Below are 18,962 nucleotides of genomic sequence, written 5' to 3' on the forward strand. Positions count from 1 at the left end.
ATGCTGATCGACACTGGAGTCTGACCCCTGTGTACCAGCCAGGTCAACAGGTGTGGCTTTCCTCTAGAGACCTTCCCCCGAGGGTGGACTCAAAAAAGCTTGCACCCCGGTATGTTGGCCCTTATGAAATTGTTTCCATTATCAGTCCAACAGTAGTTAAACTCAAATTACCTGCACGCTGGAGGATCCAACCCACCTTCCATGTCTCCCAACTGAAGCCTGTTTCGACCAGCCCACTGTCCCACCCTGAAACGCGTCCCCCACATCCCCGTGTCATTGAAGACCACCCAGCCTAAACTGTCCGGCGGCTGCTGGATGTGCGCCATAGGGGTAGAGGTTTGCAGTACCTGGTGGACTGGGAGAGGTATGGACCTGAGGAGCGTAGCTTCATCCTGGACCCTGCTAGCCACAGCCTGCTAGCCACAGCCTGCTAGCCTCAGCCTGCTCTCATGGACCACAAAAGCAAAGATCTACAAGCTCCCTCCTTTCTCTCTTGGTTTTTCAATAAAATCTCTTGGACTTTGATTCTGTCTGTCATTTCTGCATTTGGGTCCACCAGTTATACCAATCTGTCAGGATTGGTATAACTGTTTGTTTAGTTTAAGACTCCCTTAGTTCGGTTTCAGCACCTCTGGATTTGTGTCTCTTAATTGCCATGGGTGCTGATTATTTTCACCTGCCTCTGATTAGTGTTCGGGATGCTCACCTGCTCTCTGGCACTAATCAGAGAGCTATTTTTTCCTGCCTTTTGCCACGCTCTGTCTGGCTGTTTTCTTTGCGTTATGCAACAAGTTACGTTTGTATACATTTTGATTCCTATTCCTATTCTAAGCTTTGCCATAGAATACTTTTTGATTCCTATTCCTGTTCTAAGCTTCGCCTTAGCTTCCCATGCTATCGGCACGCTTTTCTGTTTATTCTTGTGTTTGTGTTCGTGACTGATTTATGGAAAATAAATCATTTTCCTACCTGTAAGCTGCCTCCGGAGTTCCATCTGCATCTTGGGGAAACGATCCGTTCATTAACATGTGGCCCCACCGTAACAAATTACTAGGTAGTAACTGCCCTATGGCTGTTTTTACCTGCCTGTAAATGTTAGGATGACATTTTGTGTATGCACTGTGAGTTAAGTTAATGTTCTCTGTAATGATCCATTCTTTTTGTTTTACTGCGTTGTGTAATAATTCTTTAATGCATCATATTATATTGCATTATATTATACCATTGGCTCGACTGAATAAAACGAGGTAAATGTTAAATAGAATTGAAGATTAACAGTTTATTCTCCAAATGGAGTAGGTACAAACAATAGCATAACCAGAGCTGGACAGAAGACCCTGACGTACAAAGTCTGGCGCGCTCTCTCTAGATCGCCCCTCTGCTCACGTGCTTTTGTCCTTCTCGTTGCTCCTCCCTGGCTGAGTTGTTTTCCAGATGTTATGGTGCAGCCTTTTAGAAAGCATAGACACAACAACAAGGGTAGCAAGCTAATGGTGCTCGCTCTCTTGCTCTCTCTCTAATGTGTGGCTTATGTGGACAATGTGTGCTCTTCCTTTGCATGCACTGTAAATGTGGAATTATGGACAACCATTTATTATCTCTGTTATTGTCAGTCATGATTTCCCACTGCATGTGTTAATCCCATAAGAGATATTTTAATGCATTACTGGGGCACTTCACCACAGCAACGGAACAAGCAAAGGAGCAAAAAGAGACCTCATCCATCAATCTATCCATTTTCTATCACTCTTTCTTAAACCAGAATGTGATGCTCTCTTCTCGTCTTCTTTCTAAAAAAATCAATACAAATACAGTAAAACCACTCAGGACTTCTGCCATGAATGCATCACAGCCTGCCAAACTGGTATTTATAATACAGTGCATACAGTATATAAATATGCGTAATCTTATGAGATCTAATACCGTTGTGTCAATTTGTTTAATCTATGTATTTATCTAAATTCTACCTTTACAAAGATATGTTTGTCCATCCATCCATCCATTTACTACCGCTTATTCCCTTTGGGGTCGCGGGGGGCGCTGGAGCCTATCTGTTTTTTCATTTTTTTTTATTTGATCCTGTGTCCGTGCAAGTGACCTGATGCATTCTGTCATCAAGTCAACAGATGGCAGCACAACACTGTAGCATACATTTCATTACTTTCCTTTTAAATAAGCATAAAAACAACATTATGACAAAGGACTTTGCTCTCACAAAGATAATAGTGATTTATATTGACAGTGTTTTTGGTTGTATTTTGCAATAATGTAAAACTGCATTGCACCATGAGAGATTTCAGTAATATGTTGGTTACTATATGAGAAAGTCTAAATATTTGACTATACCAACAGACATAGACATCAGAGTACAGTATGTTGTTTATGTTTTGGTAGGTATACAGAGTATGTTTCCAGGTATGCTGCGCCTACAGCGTTTATTGCATCATCATATCAAAAATTCATAAAGTCAAAAAGATCCATATATTGTATCATAGTAATTAAAAAAGACACAATATGACTACATTAAATTAGTTTAAGACTTTAGTATTACGCATTGCAACTGCAATATGTTTTCATTCATAATGCACACCATATTATTATGCAGTTTTAAACATTTAACAAGTCATTATTAGTCGAGCAGAGGATCTATATCAGTGTGATTGTCAGATTGATGTTTACTCACCCTTTCAGATTCTGATGTGTTTCTAAATAGTAGACGTCCCCTTCAAAGAAACACCCATTCATGCCGTGCCCAACTATTTGATATCTGGCGTACCACAGTGTAGTGTACGTCAGTCCATCCTTAACTCCTTCATTGCCACAGCTTGCTTCATGAACAACATCACCCTGACTAATGTGCCTTATAGAGAATAGACATAAGCCATAAGCCATTTTGTTCAAATGCAGGATATGTGGATAAACAAACCTAAAGCTTGATTCATTTATGTAGGGTGAGTCTGTGTCTGGTTGCCGTGGGTTTTCTTCCCCATGTACTTGTTTGTGTCTTGACCTGTGTCTTACCCTGGGTCCAGTCAGCTTTCATGTGTGTAGTCCAGGTGTATTAAGTTGCCTATGTAATTTGTGTATTTAGTTCTCAGTATGATTTCCAATCATTAAATTGTGTTGGTGGTGAGCCCTGTGCTAAGCTAGTCATTATATTCATGCCTGTTTTTGCATTTTGGAAATGTATGTTACTTTATATGTGATACTTACGAATCCTGGGTTCCCCCAGTGATTTTGAAATAAACAATTTTTGAGCAGCACTCCATTGTTGCTTTTTCTTTTCTTGCAAGTGGAACCACCACAGGGGCTTCGAAATGGGGGGTAAGTGGGGATGTTGTACACATCACAGAAGGGTAAATGGATATATACTGTAAATCCAATACACTTGAATAATAAGGTTGCTTGAATCAAATTAAAAATGTATAGGACTATCTACACCCCTATCAAAATGTAAAACATTTGTTTCACCTGCATAGCGGCAAACCCAACTAGGGACACTTCACTCAACACAGACGTTAAAACGTCATCAAAGCTCACCTTTAAGCTTTCACACAGAGCCCCAGCCTTTTGGAACGAGGATGAGGTAAGAGAAAAAATATATAATAAATCTCTCTTTGGCAGGTAGGAGAAAGTTATGTAAAAAGTTCACATTTGCGCCATATTGCACATAACTGTGTTGTGTTTAAGGACCCTCAATTAGAGTTAGTAACAGTGGCGTCCCAAGTGGGATGGGATAGGGTGGGGTGGCCTTCAGCAGTCTTTTGTATGGGTCCCGGAATTTGGTGCTACTCCCGACACCACGTCTTGACCGTGACAGGGGAGACAATATTCAGTGCCCTTGCGTTGTCTCTTTTAGTCACCACCAACGTGTTGGTGGTGCCTGTTGGTCGCAGGCAAGCAAAATGACACCGAGGCCATTGGAAACTTTGCACAAACAATCCCTCAAAATCCTTGACCGAAAACCACAACACCACCATCATTGTTTAGTTCTCAAAAAATATAGATTGTTAAATTTAGCTAACATTCAAAGATTAGCATCAATACGAATGCCCATCGAATCTTAAATAACACTGCACCAGCGCCACTTAAGCACTTTGTCCAGTATACATCTGCTGTGACAACTAGAAACACACGAGCCTCCACCAGGGGGCAGTGTAGCGTACCCAGATGTAAAACCTCTTTTGCACAATCAGCCTTTTCATATAAAGCCATAAAGGAATGGAACGACCTCACAACAAACTTGAAAAGTCTAACAGATTACTCTTCATTCACAATTGAAGTTAAAAAGTGGCTTTGGAGCAATCAAAGCTGCTCACACGGTCACTAAGATGGGCATTATGTTTGACACATCAACCTAATGTGTATTATATTTATCCATGAGAGCATTTTTATTGTAAATTGTGAGGTGTGTCTGTTAAAATCATGGTTGTTTTTGCAAATGATGACAGATGTGAACAAAAAGCATGTATTGTCTTTGTGTGATGATGTAAATGAGGTGTGGTTGTATTGTATATTAAGTATGTGTCCATGAAAGGGCATTTTATGACTTTTTTCTTAATACTTGTGTATGATTTTATTGTCATAATTTCATTGCATGATTTTTGTATCCCTTTAATTTAGGTAGCCAGGGACTGCAGATGGAAATTAGCTATTTAGCTATAATCTGGTACAGAACATATCTGTCTTTGAGCTTAATGTTTCTGTACATTGTCCCTTCAAATAAAGACTAAACTAAACTATAAAGTCATACCAAAGACTATAAAAATGGGACCCATTACCTCCCTGCTTGGCGCTCAGCATCAAGGGTTGGAATTTGGGGATAAATCACCAAAAATGATTCCCGGACGCGGTGCCGCTGCTGCCCACTGCTCCCCTCACCTCCCAGGGGGTGATCAAGTTGATGGGTCAAATGCAGAGGACAAATTTCACCACACCTAGTGTGTGTGTGACAATCATTGGTACTTTAACTTTAACTTTAACATAAAGGTTGAAGAACAGACAGGTGGTGCAGTTATGGTTGATTTCAGTTTGACCGCAGCAATGTAAACCACTACACGACCACTGACCCTTTGTGGAAATTCATTCAACCCCCCATTTTCAATACTGCTTGTCCTCATCAATCAATCAAGTTTATTCACAATACCATATTACAAATTACAACAGTAGTGAATATCCATTTAAAGATGGTGGTAAGTGAAAGGGTCCCCCAGATAAGCTAGAAGAAGCTTTTGGTAGGGGGCCCAGAGGTCAGTATATGCATGTAATGCTGAGACATGGTGGCAAGCACAAAAACGCGATATGACAAACACAAAATAGGAGCACAAAAGCAAGCATACACATACATACATTCAACCAAGCACAACCCAACATTAGTCTACCCCCAAGCCACATGTGACAATGCTAATCCTCTAAAGAAGCACTAGCCATTCACATGAGGCATTAGAGATAGGTGGTTAATAGGTATGATTTCAGTTTCTTTTTGAAGTTGGAGAATGAATACAGCATCCTGAGGCTCTCATCAAGCCGGTTCCAGATCTTTGGTCCCCTGCATACAACACTTCCAGCAGTACAAGTCAGTAGACAATGTTTACCTGATATCATGTCAAAGTTACGAGTGTTGTGGGCATGCTGGGGACGATAGATAGGAACCAAGCTACAGAGCCTGAGATTCAGCCTGTGGATGACTTGATAGGTTAGACAAGCATTGTGATGAATATTGAACTCTGTCACTCTTAGGAGATGATAATTATGGAATAGATGTCGAGTGGGGGCATTAAACTTCGACCATGACAGGGCCCGTATGATTTTCTTTTGCATGGATTCTAATTTGTGAAGGTAGCTAAGGAAGGTGTTACTCCATATGACATTACAATAGTTAGGTGTGGTTCAAATAGAGTTTTGTATAGAGTGAGTAGAGCATAAAGAGGAAGATAATGATTAGGGTCACAGTGAGCTGGACCTATCCCAGCTGACTTTGAGGCAGAGACGGGGTACACCCTGGACTGGGCACCAGTCAATCACATGACACATACATAACAGGACACATACATAATACATAATAACACTCATGTTCACACTTATGGACAATTTAGAGTCTTAATATTAGCCCTATTGCATTTTTTTTTGCAAGCACATATGACAAACATGCAAATGCCATAAAGAGAGGTTTGAACTTAGAACCTTGGCTGTGAGACAAACTTTTTGTGCCCATCCATCCATTTTCTACCGCTTGTCCCTCGTTTGCAGAAATTACTTTTGTATTTTGGGGGTTTTAGTCATACTTTGAGCACTGCTGCCAGCAACAACACAATCATCCAGATTGTAGGCAATTGCTCTACTTCTTTTCCCAACGATCTCAACTCATTGTACACAAGATTTGAGGACAACTCCACCGAGCTGGAAGTAACTGTGTCTATGCCCAATGCCAGTGACTCTGCAGCTCTCACCTTCAGCACAAAGGATTTGGGGACTGGTGAGAGCCCTCAGGAAACAAGGGAGAACAGGGGCCTCATGTAACTAGAGTTGCATGGCGTTCCTACTAAAATGGGCATACGTTGAATTCCAGAAAACTATGTATGCCAGTAAAAATGTAGATGTATTAAAGTGTACGCACTTACAAAGCAAAACTTGTTTCTTTTTTACATCACAATCAACTTGAAATTAATAGCTTGCTATGAAATCTTAGGTCAAGGATATTTAGATAAAAACATGTATTTTTTTCCCCCCAAAAAAATGTATTACAGTAGAAATGTGTTGCATTATCAGATAATAAAGTTTAAAAGGTATGCAATGTCATGCATTACATTTTCTCTGTCAAGATTGATTAATACAATTTTATTTTTTATTTTTGCCCTGTCAGGTAAATCATATTGTTGATGCCCATATTTTCTGTACTTAACAAAAGAGAAGTGTGGGATACTTCTCTTGTTGCCTTATTTGTATGTGAGTTTATTAAACAGATTTCTATTCATGTTTGGCGCAATCAGGCCGGAGCTAGGAGGGGATAGAAAGAGAAAAAAAGGAAGACAGAGGGGGAAATTGCGGGGATAAGAGGGGGATATGACAGAGAGAACAACAGAACAGCTTCAGCAAATACAATATGTATGATATGTACAAATATGATACGAAAAGTGATAGCAAAGACGCAGTTAGTGAAGTAAATATTAATAACATAGAAATGACAATGAACATTATTACACTACAAATGGAGCAATAAAGATACCAATATAAAAAGCACTACTGATAATGAATAATAGCAACAATTATCTCTATTATCAACAATACATTTGTTTCAAATGCAACAATACATATATGTAATAATAACTTGAATTAAAAAGGAAAGCAGATAAATGGAGGGGAACAAAGACAAGCAAACTGTATTAACCTTGTAGATTGTTATAGTAACAATAGATTAAGCTTCGTCAGTGTGTCGTGTGTTACCCAGTTTCCCCTATGGTAACAACGTTAATATATGTTTGATGAAACGTGATTATATGCATGAGTGTATGTATGCATATGTGCTTGCCTATGTACAGTATGTGTATATGTATGTTTGTACAGTGAATGTGTGTATGGATGTATGTACCGTGAGTGTGTATGTATGTACTGTATTTGTGTATGTATGCGGGAGCGTAGGTACCTATGTATGTGGGTAAGTACCAATGTGTGCGCATATGTAAGTATTATTGAATGAATATACATATGTGCGTATATACACTATATTGCCAAAAGTATTTGTCACCTGCCTTGACTCACATATGGCCAGTCAAGTTCATCCACACCAGACTCTGTCATCCATTTCTTTATGGACTTTGCTTTGTGCATTGCTGCACAGTCATGTTGGAAGAGGAAGGGGCCCGCTCCAAACTGTTCCCACAAGGTTGGGAGCATGGAATTGTCCAAAATGTTTTGGTATCCTGGAGCATTCAAAGTTCCTTTCACTGGAACTAAGGGGCCAAGCCCAACTCCTGAAAAACAATCCCAAACCATAATTCCTCCTCCACCAAATTTCACACTTGGCACAATGCAGTCCGAAATGTACCGTTCTCCTATCAACCTCCAAACCCAGACTCGTCCAACAGATTGCCAGATGGAAAAGCATGATTAATCACTCCAGACAACACGTCTCCACTGCTCTAGAGTCCAGTGGCGACGTGCTTTACACCACTGCATCCGATCCTTTGCATTGGACTTGGTGATGTATGGCTTAGATGCAGCTGCTTGGCCATGGAAACCCGTTCCATGAAGTTCTCTGCGTACAGTACGTGGGCTAATTGGAAGGTCACATGAAGTTTGGAGCTCTGTAGCAACACTACGCGCTTCAGAATCCGCTGACCCCTCTCTGTCAGTTTACGTGGCCTACCACTTCATCGCTGTGTTGCTGTTGTTCCCAAACTCTTCCATTTTCTTCTAATAAAGCCGAGAGTTGACTTTGGAATATTTAGGAGCGAGGAAATTTCACGACTGGATTTGTTGCACATGTGGCATCCTATGACGGTTCCACACTGGAAACCACTGAGCTCCTGAGAGCGGCCCATTCTTTCACATGTATGTAGCTGAGCCGCATCAGAGTGGTCAAGGAGCCGCATGCGGCTCCGGAGCCGCGGGTTGCCGACCCCTGTGTTAGGCCAACAGAGAAGGCCCTGCTGGCCCTGATGGCACACCACTGCATACCAATAATATCTACAAATTATAAACAAAAAAACATCTTGTAAATGGTAATTGGTATTTGTATAATATGTAAATATTACATATATGTTATATTTTATATTGCTACTGTGGTACATTTTTAGTCTACTTTTTACCTTTTGTTTTTGCCCTCTTTTTGCACCTTTGAGTGCATTGTCCTTTTCATTCTTTGTAACTGAGCTACTGTGTGGAACAATTTCCCTTGTGGATCATTAAAGTTTGTCTAAGTCTAAGTCTAAATCCATACACAGGTTGGCGGGGCAGCAATCCATCTCTAGAACCCACTGTTCAGCAAGAACCAGCCAATCGGGCGGTATAGCTCGGTTGGTAGAGCGGCCGTGCCAGCAACTTGAGGGTTGCAGGTTCGATCCCCGCTTCCGCCATCCTAGTCACTGCCGTTGTGTCCTTGGGCAAGACACTTTACCCTCCTGCTCCCAGTGCCACCCACACTGGTTTAAATGTAACTTAGATATTGGGTTTCACTATGTAAAGCGCTTTGAGTCACTAGAGAAAAGCGCTATATAAATATAATTCACTTCACTTCGCTTCACAATCATTTCACCCTCCTCCTCCCCCAAAAGGTCCGCCCCCCTTTCCTCTAGGGACAACCCCCGACAAGCCAGCACCTAAACGACGGCACGACACTGGGCGTGAAGGACGGCGCGGCAGAGCGCGAGGGCAGGCCCGGGCCGACACTCGGCCATCCAATCAACACGACAACAAACAAGAACGAAGCCAGCAAGTTCGCCCGCCCCGACAACCACCACCATGCGCTGCCACAAACGGGAAGTGAAGACAACTGACCACCAAACCCACCAACATTAAAAAAAATTATAAATTAAATGTAATTTTTTTTAAATTAAAAACCTTACAGGCTTACACCCTCAGCGAGGTCTCTGCACGGAAATGGCAGGTCACCAGACCGCAGTCCCCACACCCCTGAGCCCCAACCCATCTGTCAAGATTTAAAGAACAAAATACATTTAGTAAGAGAGATTAAGTACTTTAGTGACGCACATTATTTATAATAAAGATGTGGCGGCCAAGATCGGGCCTGTTGGCCTTGAGTTTGACACGTGCTGAAAAGGCTGTGGAAGACATGCTACCATACTGTACATGTATTAAATATATCCTCAAAATCTTATCATTAGACAAAAGAACATGCTCATTTATCCACTATTCATCAAGATCATTGTATTCTCGTGGCATTCAAAGGATCACACTGAACTGTTCAGTTTTTTTTAAGTTTTTCGGTCAAACTTGCTAAAATTTTACAGACTTGTCTGTCCCAGAAATCTGTGTACCAAATTGAGTGATGATTTCGCAAACTATCCTAAAGTTACAGACAGTTACTGTATTTTGCAGAGCGTACTGACCTGTGAGAGAAATATTAGGTCAATCAAGAATATGGGGTCAAATTTTGGGGGTTGATAAGTGTGCCACCGGGTGGTGTATTTGTCCGAAAAACAACAACACGGGTAACACGGGGTGAATGTTTTGACAAATATTCACCCTTTATTGTGCATTGTTTCAAGAGGAGTTGAAAAATGACTAAAGGGAAAAAGAGAATTAAGAAGTTAGCTGTGACTTTGCACAGTACTGTTTGTTTGATCATTGTTGCATGCATCCGACACCTGAATAAAGACACAAACCTCCTGCTGAGGTAATAAGCAGCAGAGCGACCGCAGTCCCTGATTTAGCTAGGCAGTGTTTAGATTATGAGGCTAATCCTATCGGCCTAGGTTATCAGTATACTTTTAGAGTTGGCTTTAAGAGGACTGACTTTGAGTGCAGAGCCTGTATCGCCTTAATGGACAGCAGAGTTGGCAACAGCATTGTACAATTGTCCTACCCTCTCCTCTTCTTACCGCACTGGACAATCATTTTAACATTGCTATCTAAACAAGATGACGCTCTGCACAAGTCCTAAAAATTGGCTTTTGTCGTTTACATGTTGACATGCACTGATCAGTTTGTCAATGCTGTGACGTCATCAGCTCATTGGCTTATAAAGCGGTGACTCCTTCACATAATTACAGTATAGTTACTAGGTCACTTTCAGTGACATTTGGGGACATTTGGTCTAACTAGTGCAGAAATATACTGTTCTTTCTTTTCAAGGTTGTTCAACATGTTTGCCTCTAAGTTGCTAGTTAAAAATCTGTGCTTGCAAATTAAGTATTTACATAGTTTTGAAACTGCTAGGAAGGCTCCATTTCAATAACATTATTTTTGGCTGATACTATTTAGTTTTTGTGTAGAATTGTGTTCTAATATTTTAATATTTTATGTACCAAAATAGTAGAAATACCTTCAACAAAACTATGGTTAAAATAACATGTCAGTCAAAAAGGATTATCTTTCTAAAGGCAAATATTTGTATGCAGCTCTTGTGATGGGAAATAAAATTGACTATTGACTCTTAAAATGTTTTTTTTTTTAATGTGAAATCAATCAAATCATATTTGTAACTATTAAATAACCCATACAAAACATTACACATTTCAAAGTTGTACCTATTTTTTCTCACTAGATGGCAATAAAGAACGTATAATTGTAGTTGTAACTGGGTCACACTACACAGGTCTAAACATGCATTATTGGCTTTTGTATACCGTACTCCAAATCCCTGGCGGCACCACAGCCTGTTGGGTTAAATTGGGACCTTTCTGCATGGGGTTTGCATTGTTACTTTAGCTTCCTCTAAAAGCATAACAACAAATTAATAAGGTTAATGTATTGGTAGGCTAATTCAATAATTAAATGCTGTGATAGACAGGTGACCTATATATAAGACACGTGGGATGAAAGTCTTAGCTTATCTGTCATTTACAAACAAAATTAATGTTATGAATGCAAACTCTTAACCAGACAAAAGGCCAGGGCCGGCTGCTGGCATAAGCACTTCATGCGGTTGTTGAGAGTGACAACCACTAGGTGGGGCACATGATCTAAAAGGCTCTGACCGCATTCAAGTCAAATGAGATGTGTACCTTTTATATTTTCAACTATCAACATTGAAAGCCTTGGCAGGTTCAATTCAACATGATTATTTTAATCTAATTTTGGAATGTGCATAACACCGACATGCGACATGTAGTGACGTAAATGGTGTTAACAGCAGCTTTTTTTATGCAATCTCTGAATCGATTGGCGAGTGTGTACCTAATGTTGTGACCGGGTGAATCTATATAAAGTTTATGAAGTTTATTTTGGACTGTGACGACTTTGAGATAGATATCTATACAGTGTACAATATGGAAAGATAAACCATGATACTTTAGAGAGGGTGGTGCGTGGTTTCATTTGCAATCTGAGAATGCCTCTAAAAAACAGGTTATAAAAGTGACGATGGAGCAAGATTTCCGCAAAAGTTACACCAAAACATATCCAATAAATATTATCTTGATCAAAGTGTTTTAAATGTAGATTAAACTCATCATAGGTCCCCTTCAAATATTGATATTAGGCTACAAACTAAATCATGTTTAGGGCCACAAAAAAGGAGTGCATTAAATGCCTTTTCTCCAATGCAAAAGGCAGTCTAGAAATCGATACATTATCAATTAAATATTTCTTCGATATCTTGTTGATTTGATTTCCTAGCATTTAATAATTATTTAATTTTTTATACCACATTCTCAAACATTTACATTGACTTGCAAGGGTTATCACGGTCATTTATTCAAACTAGTGCTGTCAATCTATTTTGCTTTGAAATTACATTATTGACACTTAAAAATGTTTATTAATTGTGATTAATCGCAGTAGAATACTTGCATGCATAATTTAAATTGACTTTTAAAAAAGACCAGTTCGACACAAATACAATTATTTTGTCAGCAGGTCATACAAACATTTTTTTATGTTTTACTTGAAATGCATGTCCCTTTTTTTATTCAGATCAATCACATTTTTGAATTTGGATTAGCTTGAATAGTTTAACTTGACTTAAAAAAGACCTTAATATTTGGACACCAATGCAATTTTATAGTCAGAATGTCATACAGAAACATTTTGAAATGTTTTACTTGAATGTATGTAATGTACTTACTCACAACTTGGTTACCATTTTATCTAAAGTGCCGTTTGGTTGTATTTTGAAGTGAAATTTGCCAGCGAACACATAGCACAGTCTCCTCACTCATCTTTGCTCTTACGTATGCATTCGCCATACAACGGCCGTGCTACATTTCAGTTAACCATCCGTTGTTAAGGTAAAGGAGCATATGCGATCCAAATAAATTATGTGATTAATCTAGGTATATTAATGCCAGCATTTGTTCGTGACTAATCGCACGCATTAACTAGGACAGACAATACTACAAGAGACTTAATTAACTTGGACAGACTATACTACGAGAGACTTAATTCGAACCCAAATATTCCTTGCAAAGTGGTATCTCTACAAAACTTAAAGTGCCCACAATTCTCTCACAATTATGCAAGAGTTGATCATTTAATCCAGTCTACAGCCAATTGGTGCTTTGTGGCCTGCCTCTGGCTGTTGAAATATATGAAATAATGATTGGGCGTAGTTTGCATGATGCTCCTGCAGGAATGTTTTAAACTATTACTCAAACCAGCGCATGATTGTCCTGCCATTCTAGTCGTCTTTTACCAATGAATACAGAGCCTCAGCAGCTCTGAGATGGGCTTAGATATGTGCTGAATCAAGCAGGAATGTGTGTGGCACCCTGTCTGCCCTTTCTTAAAAAAGAAGTAGAGGGGGGTCATAACCAGGGGAATGTAGCAAGAGGACGGGAAACTAATGAGACCCTGTAATCACTTAACAGAGACCAGGTGCTGTGTGTCTTGCTATTTTCCAGACAATAGACTGTGCCACTTGCTGGAATTTATGACAGCAAGGAGCAAAAGGAAGTCTGGACAAGGTCAATGATTTCTTTGCAAAATGTTTATTAAATGACAATAACTTTGCTTCAACACAAATAGAATAGAGCACATTCACAAATGTATAATAGACCCATATGTCAGACCGATATCCTATTACCACAGTCTGTAATAGAATAATAACAAATACAATGCCCGTATACTTTATTTCTGTACAAAAATAGTTCTATGAGTACTTAAATGTAATACATAATATATAAATAAAATAATTCTTATATACATATATCTGCAATAAAAAAAAAACAAGTATAGATTGCACGTGTTTTTGTACAAATAACAAGTTCAAGTATATTTCAATTCGTTGAGGACTGGCACATATCCTGCGGAATTTAAGGCATTTTTTTTCCTTTATATGGTGCCCAAAACATACATACAAACTTAAAAGTACATCTCCTTGTTTGGCATTGTGGTGCACATGATATTCTCCTGATCATTCACTTGAGTCTAAGTGGAAAAGCGCTCACAGTTTTTTTTTTTTATCCTTGCATGATGGCACTTATTAAATTAAAGGAGGAATTGTGTCCAAGAAGTTGATGAATGTTGGAAGAGAGTTCCCTCTTTTACATTAGAGGATTAGTCCACTCACTTTGGTAGAAATCAGCACTCTATAGGTGCCCCGCAGCCAAGCAGAGAGCAGCACCTTGTAGTTGTGCCACAATGTGCCATCCAGTGTTTGCAGTTGTGTTGCTCGCTCCACATCACTGAGCAACAAGGCTCAGCTCTTTGAGAAACTCAGTGCGGCCAGTCCAGCTCCGACTCATTCCCCAGGCCTGGGAAAATGTGCTGGAGAGTACTTGGCAAATCTGAGGGCCAGAGATTTTCAGAACAGAGCAAAGGGTTTCCTAACTCTTGAGATTCCCCCATGCAGCTTTTGTTCCAAGGCCTTCTTTTTTGTAAATTGTCGTTCATGTCTGTCTGAGCAGAGCCTCGAGCTTATGGACCTGTGAATCGGTTGTGCTCCACACGGGCCTGAGCCTGCCCTGCTCCAGCTTCAGTGTAACTCCGCCATCTGGAAAGGAGCGGCGCCTCCTGCCGTAACCCTGTGGGCTGATCTTGTCTACGGGGGCGCTGCCGATCTTTAGTTTGTTATTGAGTTGATGCAAACGGTGTGCCAGGTCGTGCACCGTGCAGGTCCCAAGGGAACAACCTTGTCTTCTCGACTGGTTGGCAGAATTTTTGGACCTCTTGGTTCGGACGTTGATGTCAGTGCTGCAAAAAGGAATGAAGATGCTTATTTGTGCTTTTAGATGATGACCAGATGATGGTCTGAGTTGATGCTACATACCTGGAATATGGCAGCATGGTATCCCTGATGTCCTCCTGCCTGACAAATTGCTCAGTGTTTACAGTCCTACTGTCCAGATCCCGTCTGAGTCTGTTCCCTAGCCATATGCTGAGTCTAGTTGAAGGAGGGGAAAAATCCATTAGTCTTAAGTTGGGTAATTCAGTAGACTGGACAACTGTCGTCTCCCCAGGTATTATGAGCACATGTAAAAGAACTCACCTTTTTTTTAACTTGGGGTCGACCTCAAGTAACGCACAGTGTGCTACTGTGGCCGCCAGGCAGCAATAGAGGAAGGACTGGAGGATCAGTTTCATGTTTTCTCTAAGTCCTGTGGAAACAAGAAAACATTTAGTTAGCTATTCTTAATACAATTAAAATTTAACTTGTTCAATCCCCTACTCATGTTCCACTTTCTGTGTTTGCTACAGTATGCCTGAAAAGGGCTTTTGCTTACACAAAAGTCCAAAAGCCAAGTTATTTGCGCTTATCATTCATTTATTTGAGAAGTTAAGCTTAGGGTCACATTTTGCTCAGTTAAGTAAACCTACAACCACGCTTTGGGCCCCTGGCCAATAACATGAAGGACACTCTCTGCCAATGGAACCTACCAAAATAGACTATCTCAATAGCAGTTAAAGTAAAATGCAATTAAACCTGGGATGTTCATGCTTTGTAGGCGATTGGAACCCTAAGGGCTTTTCTTAGATGTGCTGCACCACAAGGGCATTTCCACCAAAGACACTTACACATATTAAGAGCTGAACTGCTTATATAATCAGACAGATAACCTGTCCTTGTCTATACACTGTTGCCCTGACCTAAAAAAAATAGCAAGGATAAAGCCATCAGCTGAGCGAGCACAGTCAATCACAGTAACATCCTCATACAAAATAAAGCAAAGCATACCTGATATTCTCTGGTAATTCACTTGGATGATAAAGCTCTTCTTGTCAGGTAAACTTTCCAGAAGAGTACTCCACAGGTTTTTGGCAATATTGCCAGTAGTTCTGTAAGGCAGCTGTGTCACTCTGCTAATAGCTCCTACACACCAGACTTGGAGCCTTTATACAGGAGGTAGGAGGGGCTCATTCACTGACTCTCATCCTTCACCCTCTCCAACACCCCCCCCCCCTCACTCTAGCCAGTCATGAAAAAAAATCACTTATGAACATTTATGAAGCATGTACTTATTAAAAATACACCAGGATTCGTAAATATTCTATAATGGAACTCTAGAAAACTATTGCAGCTCATTGTAGAGCTCTTTTACTTTGATTACTTTTTCTAAAATTCCATACACTTTTCTATTATTATATTTAAGTACAACTTTTCAACATGTATCTTGCCTGTTTGTGTTGACTATGAGAATTTTTATCCCACAGGTGTTGGCATGGATTGGGTATTTGAAGTTTGATGTTACACCCTTAAGGCAGGGATATTCAATTGAACTGCATTGGAGGGCACATTGCCAGAAAGCTAAGGACCAAAGGGCCAGAATTCTCCCTTCATTGTGAATCTTATTTTGTATATTACGGATAACCAGCGTCCTCTACGGCAGTCATTTGATTTTGGTCTATCTATTTTGCCTGAGTTACAGACGTAGTCTGCTGTTTTTAAGGTCCAAAAATGTGAGTTTCTTACAATTTTTTTGAACAAAACTCGAAGGCCATCAGTTGATGCCAAATGATGAGAAAAGGGGACCTAAAATGGAACCTTGAGGAACACTACTAGTATAACTAAATAAGTTGAACAAATAATAACTGACTGCATCTGAAGTAAACAATCTACAGCAACACCTTGGTTACAAAAACCACATTACAAAAGAAAATGTAACTGCCAAAAATGAGAGGACCCAAAGGGGTGCCTCGATAAACCCCTAAGTTATGTAAGTTATAAGTTTGGACCCCAGTGTTATGTTTGCTGACAAAATTAAAATGTCAATGCAAGGATCTGCCAATGTGTTTACAGAGGTCCACATTTCTTTATACAACAGGAGCACACTACTGTTTTTACGAATTTGCTGCAAAATGTTTGTCTCGCAATATTTGAACTGAACTAAGGGGCCGGTCTGGTATCATTCCTCGGCCGGATTTGGTCTTGGGCCGCCAGTTGAATAGCAATGCCATAAAGGGTTAAGCATGTATTTGTTGCCATATTTCGACAGGTTGATTGTGTATGACATTTAAGGAATGTTGTCCATGGTCCATTTTCCAAGCCACTCCCTGACACAGTGAAGTTCCATGCCAGCCTGTAAGTATACTGCTTGATGAATATGAGAAAAGCATTGGCTAAGTCATTAAATATAGTAAACATAGCTGACCATAAATCCAATATACTTAAGGTATTTGTTTGTGCAAGGTAAATAATTTCTCCTCGCCTTACGCCTTGATTTATTTTACCGTGTGGACTAATGTGTGAGGTGGAATTTTACAATTAATCTAAGAATAACTTTGGGATCAGTAAATCAAGTAGAACAAAATTGGTCTAGACATGTGTGAAATAATTCGTCAGATTTGTTGCTTTTGGGGAGACTGGTTGGTTACATTTACCTGTTTTTTTTTTTTAGCCGTACAGGAATCTGTCAGGAGATAAAAAGTAATTGATTTACTGAGATTTGTATTGTACAGGAATAGAGCAGTACCAGTGTGATTGATAATTGTAAATAATGATCAAGTGTACAGGATTGTAAATTCAAGGTGAAATTAATTTTTTTTTAGAAAGCCTCAGAATAAACTATTTACTTTTAATGTTCTTTTTCTGTTTAGAATAGTAGAATAGAAGAAAGAGGAAAACATGTCGTGACTTGTGACATGTTTTCTCAATTTAATTCAAGCCTAAAACTCCACATTCCATCCGCATCCCATAATTCACATCTTATTTGTTTTAGTATCTTACAAAAGGATCCGTGTGAGTACAGTACTAGCTATTTGGAGCTTTGTATTTACAACTGGATATTTCAACTCAAGAAAACACATAAATACCAAACACATGTGTTGTAAATGAGCAAGCACTTTTGTAATGACAATTAACTCAAGTAAACCACTTACAGGAAGACAAGAATGGAAATTGTGAAATCATGACAGCAAAGTCGTGGCTTCGTGTTTGAGTCCTTATATAGATGTCTTTTGGCAGTAGTAGGATGATTGACAGAATTTGTACCACTTCTTACGGCCAGGTACGTGTGGCAGGAAATGTGTGTATGTCGGGAAGAAGAGGAGCCCAAGGGCACACATTTTACTGTTGATACATGATCACAATGAGTTGACAAATGCGAGTTATATAAGGTGTCCTCCACATTTTTTTTGTAATGATGCAGAGTACAAGAAAGTAACTTATGTGTATATCCTCACATTTTGACTTCTTCATCCTTCTTATTTCCTTTCTTATTTTTTATAAAATTTTACAATACATTACAGAAAGTGTGTCTTCATAGGCATCTAAAATAATGCATTTACCACTTTCACCTGCTAAACTATGTCCATAGTTGCCCTCCAATAACACTCATACTGTATGTCTCAATATGTGGTATCCAAAATGCGGCCTAAGGGCCATTTTCGGCTCGCAGCTTGTTTTTTTGTTTGCCCTGGACATCTTCTGAAAATCAAAACAACTATTTCCTTTGTTGCCTATAACACAAGCTAAGGTAATGTTTTTTTAAATTCAAATATTATTCTGATGGTATATTGAAATGGTTTTTGCATCTGTAATGTTCAAAATGTATCAAACTGGCCCTTCGAATTATAAATTTTTTTATTATGCGGCCTTCCCTAGAAAACATTTGGACACACCCCGGTTTAGATTACGGTAATGCTATCTGTGTGCAACCCAGATGTAGAAAGTAACAACATACTCATGTTACAGTTGTAAGTTCTGTACCTGTCCTTGTGCTTTTACAACTTTTGTACTTTTCTATATTTCAAATCTGTTTCTGGGTGAAACAAATATAAATAAAACATATTTAAAACAATAAAAAATGAAAACAACGGTGAATGATGGGGGGGACAAGCAGCATGATGGTACATTCCGTAACATGAAGATGGCTGTCTTATTTTTGCACTTTAATTCATACAGATGT

The 18,962-nt window shown here is 39.5% G+C and overlaps 1 protein-coding gene across 1 annotated transcript; it reads right to left on the reverse strand.

Moving 5' to 3' along the window:
* Positions 1-13,641: 13,641 nt before the first annotated feature.
* Positions 13,642-15,910, reverse strand: adma (adrenomedullin a). The gene is made up of 4 exons (XM_062067974.1): positions 15,794-15,910; positions 15,107-15,215; positions 14,888-15,001; positions 13,642-14,811 (listed from the first exon to the last, which is right to left on the reverse strand). Exons 2-4 carry the CDS (start codon positions 15,199-15,201, stop codon positions 14,508-14,510), a joined length of 513 nt encoding a protein of 170 aa, XP_061923958.1. The 5' UTR covers positions 15,202-15,215; positions 15,794-15,910; the 3' UTR covers positions 13,642-14,507.
* Between the last annotated feature and the right edge of the window lie 3,052 nt (positions 15,911-18,962).

Source organism: Entelurus aequoreus, linkage group LG02, assembly GCF_033978785.1.
Source record: "Entelurus aequoreus isolate RoL-2023_Sb linkage group LG02, RoL_Eaeq_v1.1, whole genome shotgun sequence".
Lineage (NCBI taxonomy): Eukaryota > Metazoa > Chordata > Actinopteri > Syngnathiformes > Syngnathidae > Entelurus > Entelurus aequoreus.

Bases quoted from the DNA above. Each gene is read 5' to 3' on its own strand.
- adma (XM_062067974.1), bottom strand. From the start codon at position 15,201: ATGAAACTGATCCTCCAGTCCTTCCTCTATTGCTGCCTGGCGGCCACA. The intron at 15,002-15,106 runs GTGAGTTCTTTT...TCCTTCAACTAG, and splicing joins GACCCCAAGTTAAAAAAAAG to ACTCAGCATATGGCTAGGGA. The intron at 14,812-14,887 runs GTATGTAGCATC...TCCTTTTTGCAG, and splicing joins ACCATGCTGCCATATTCCAG to CACTGACATCAACGTCCGAA.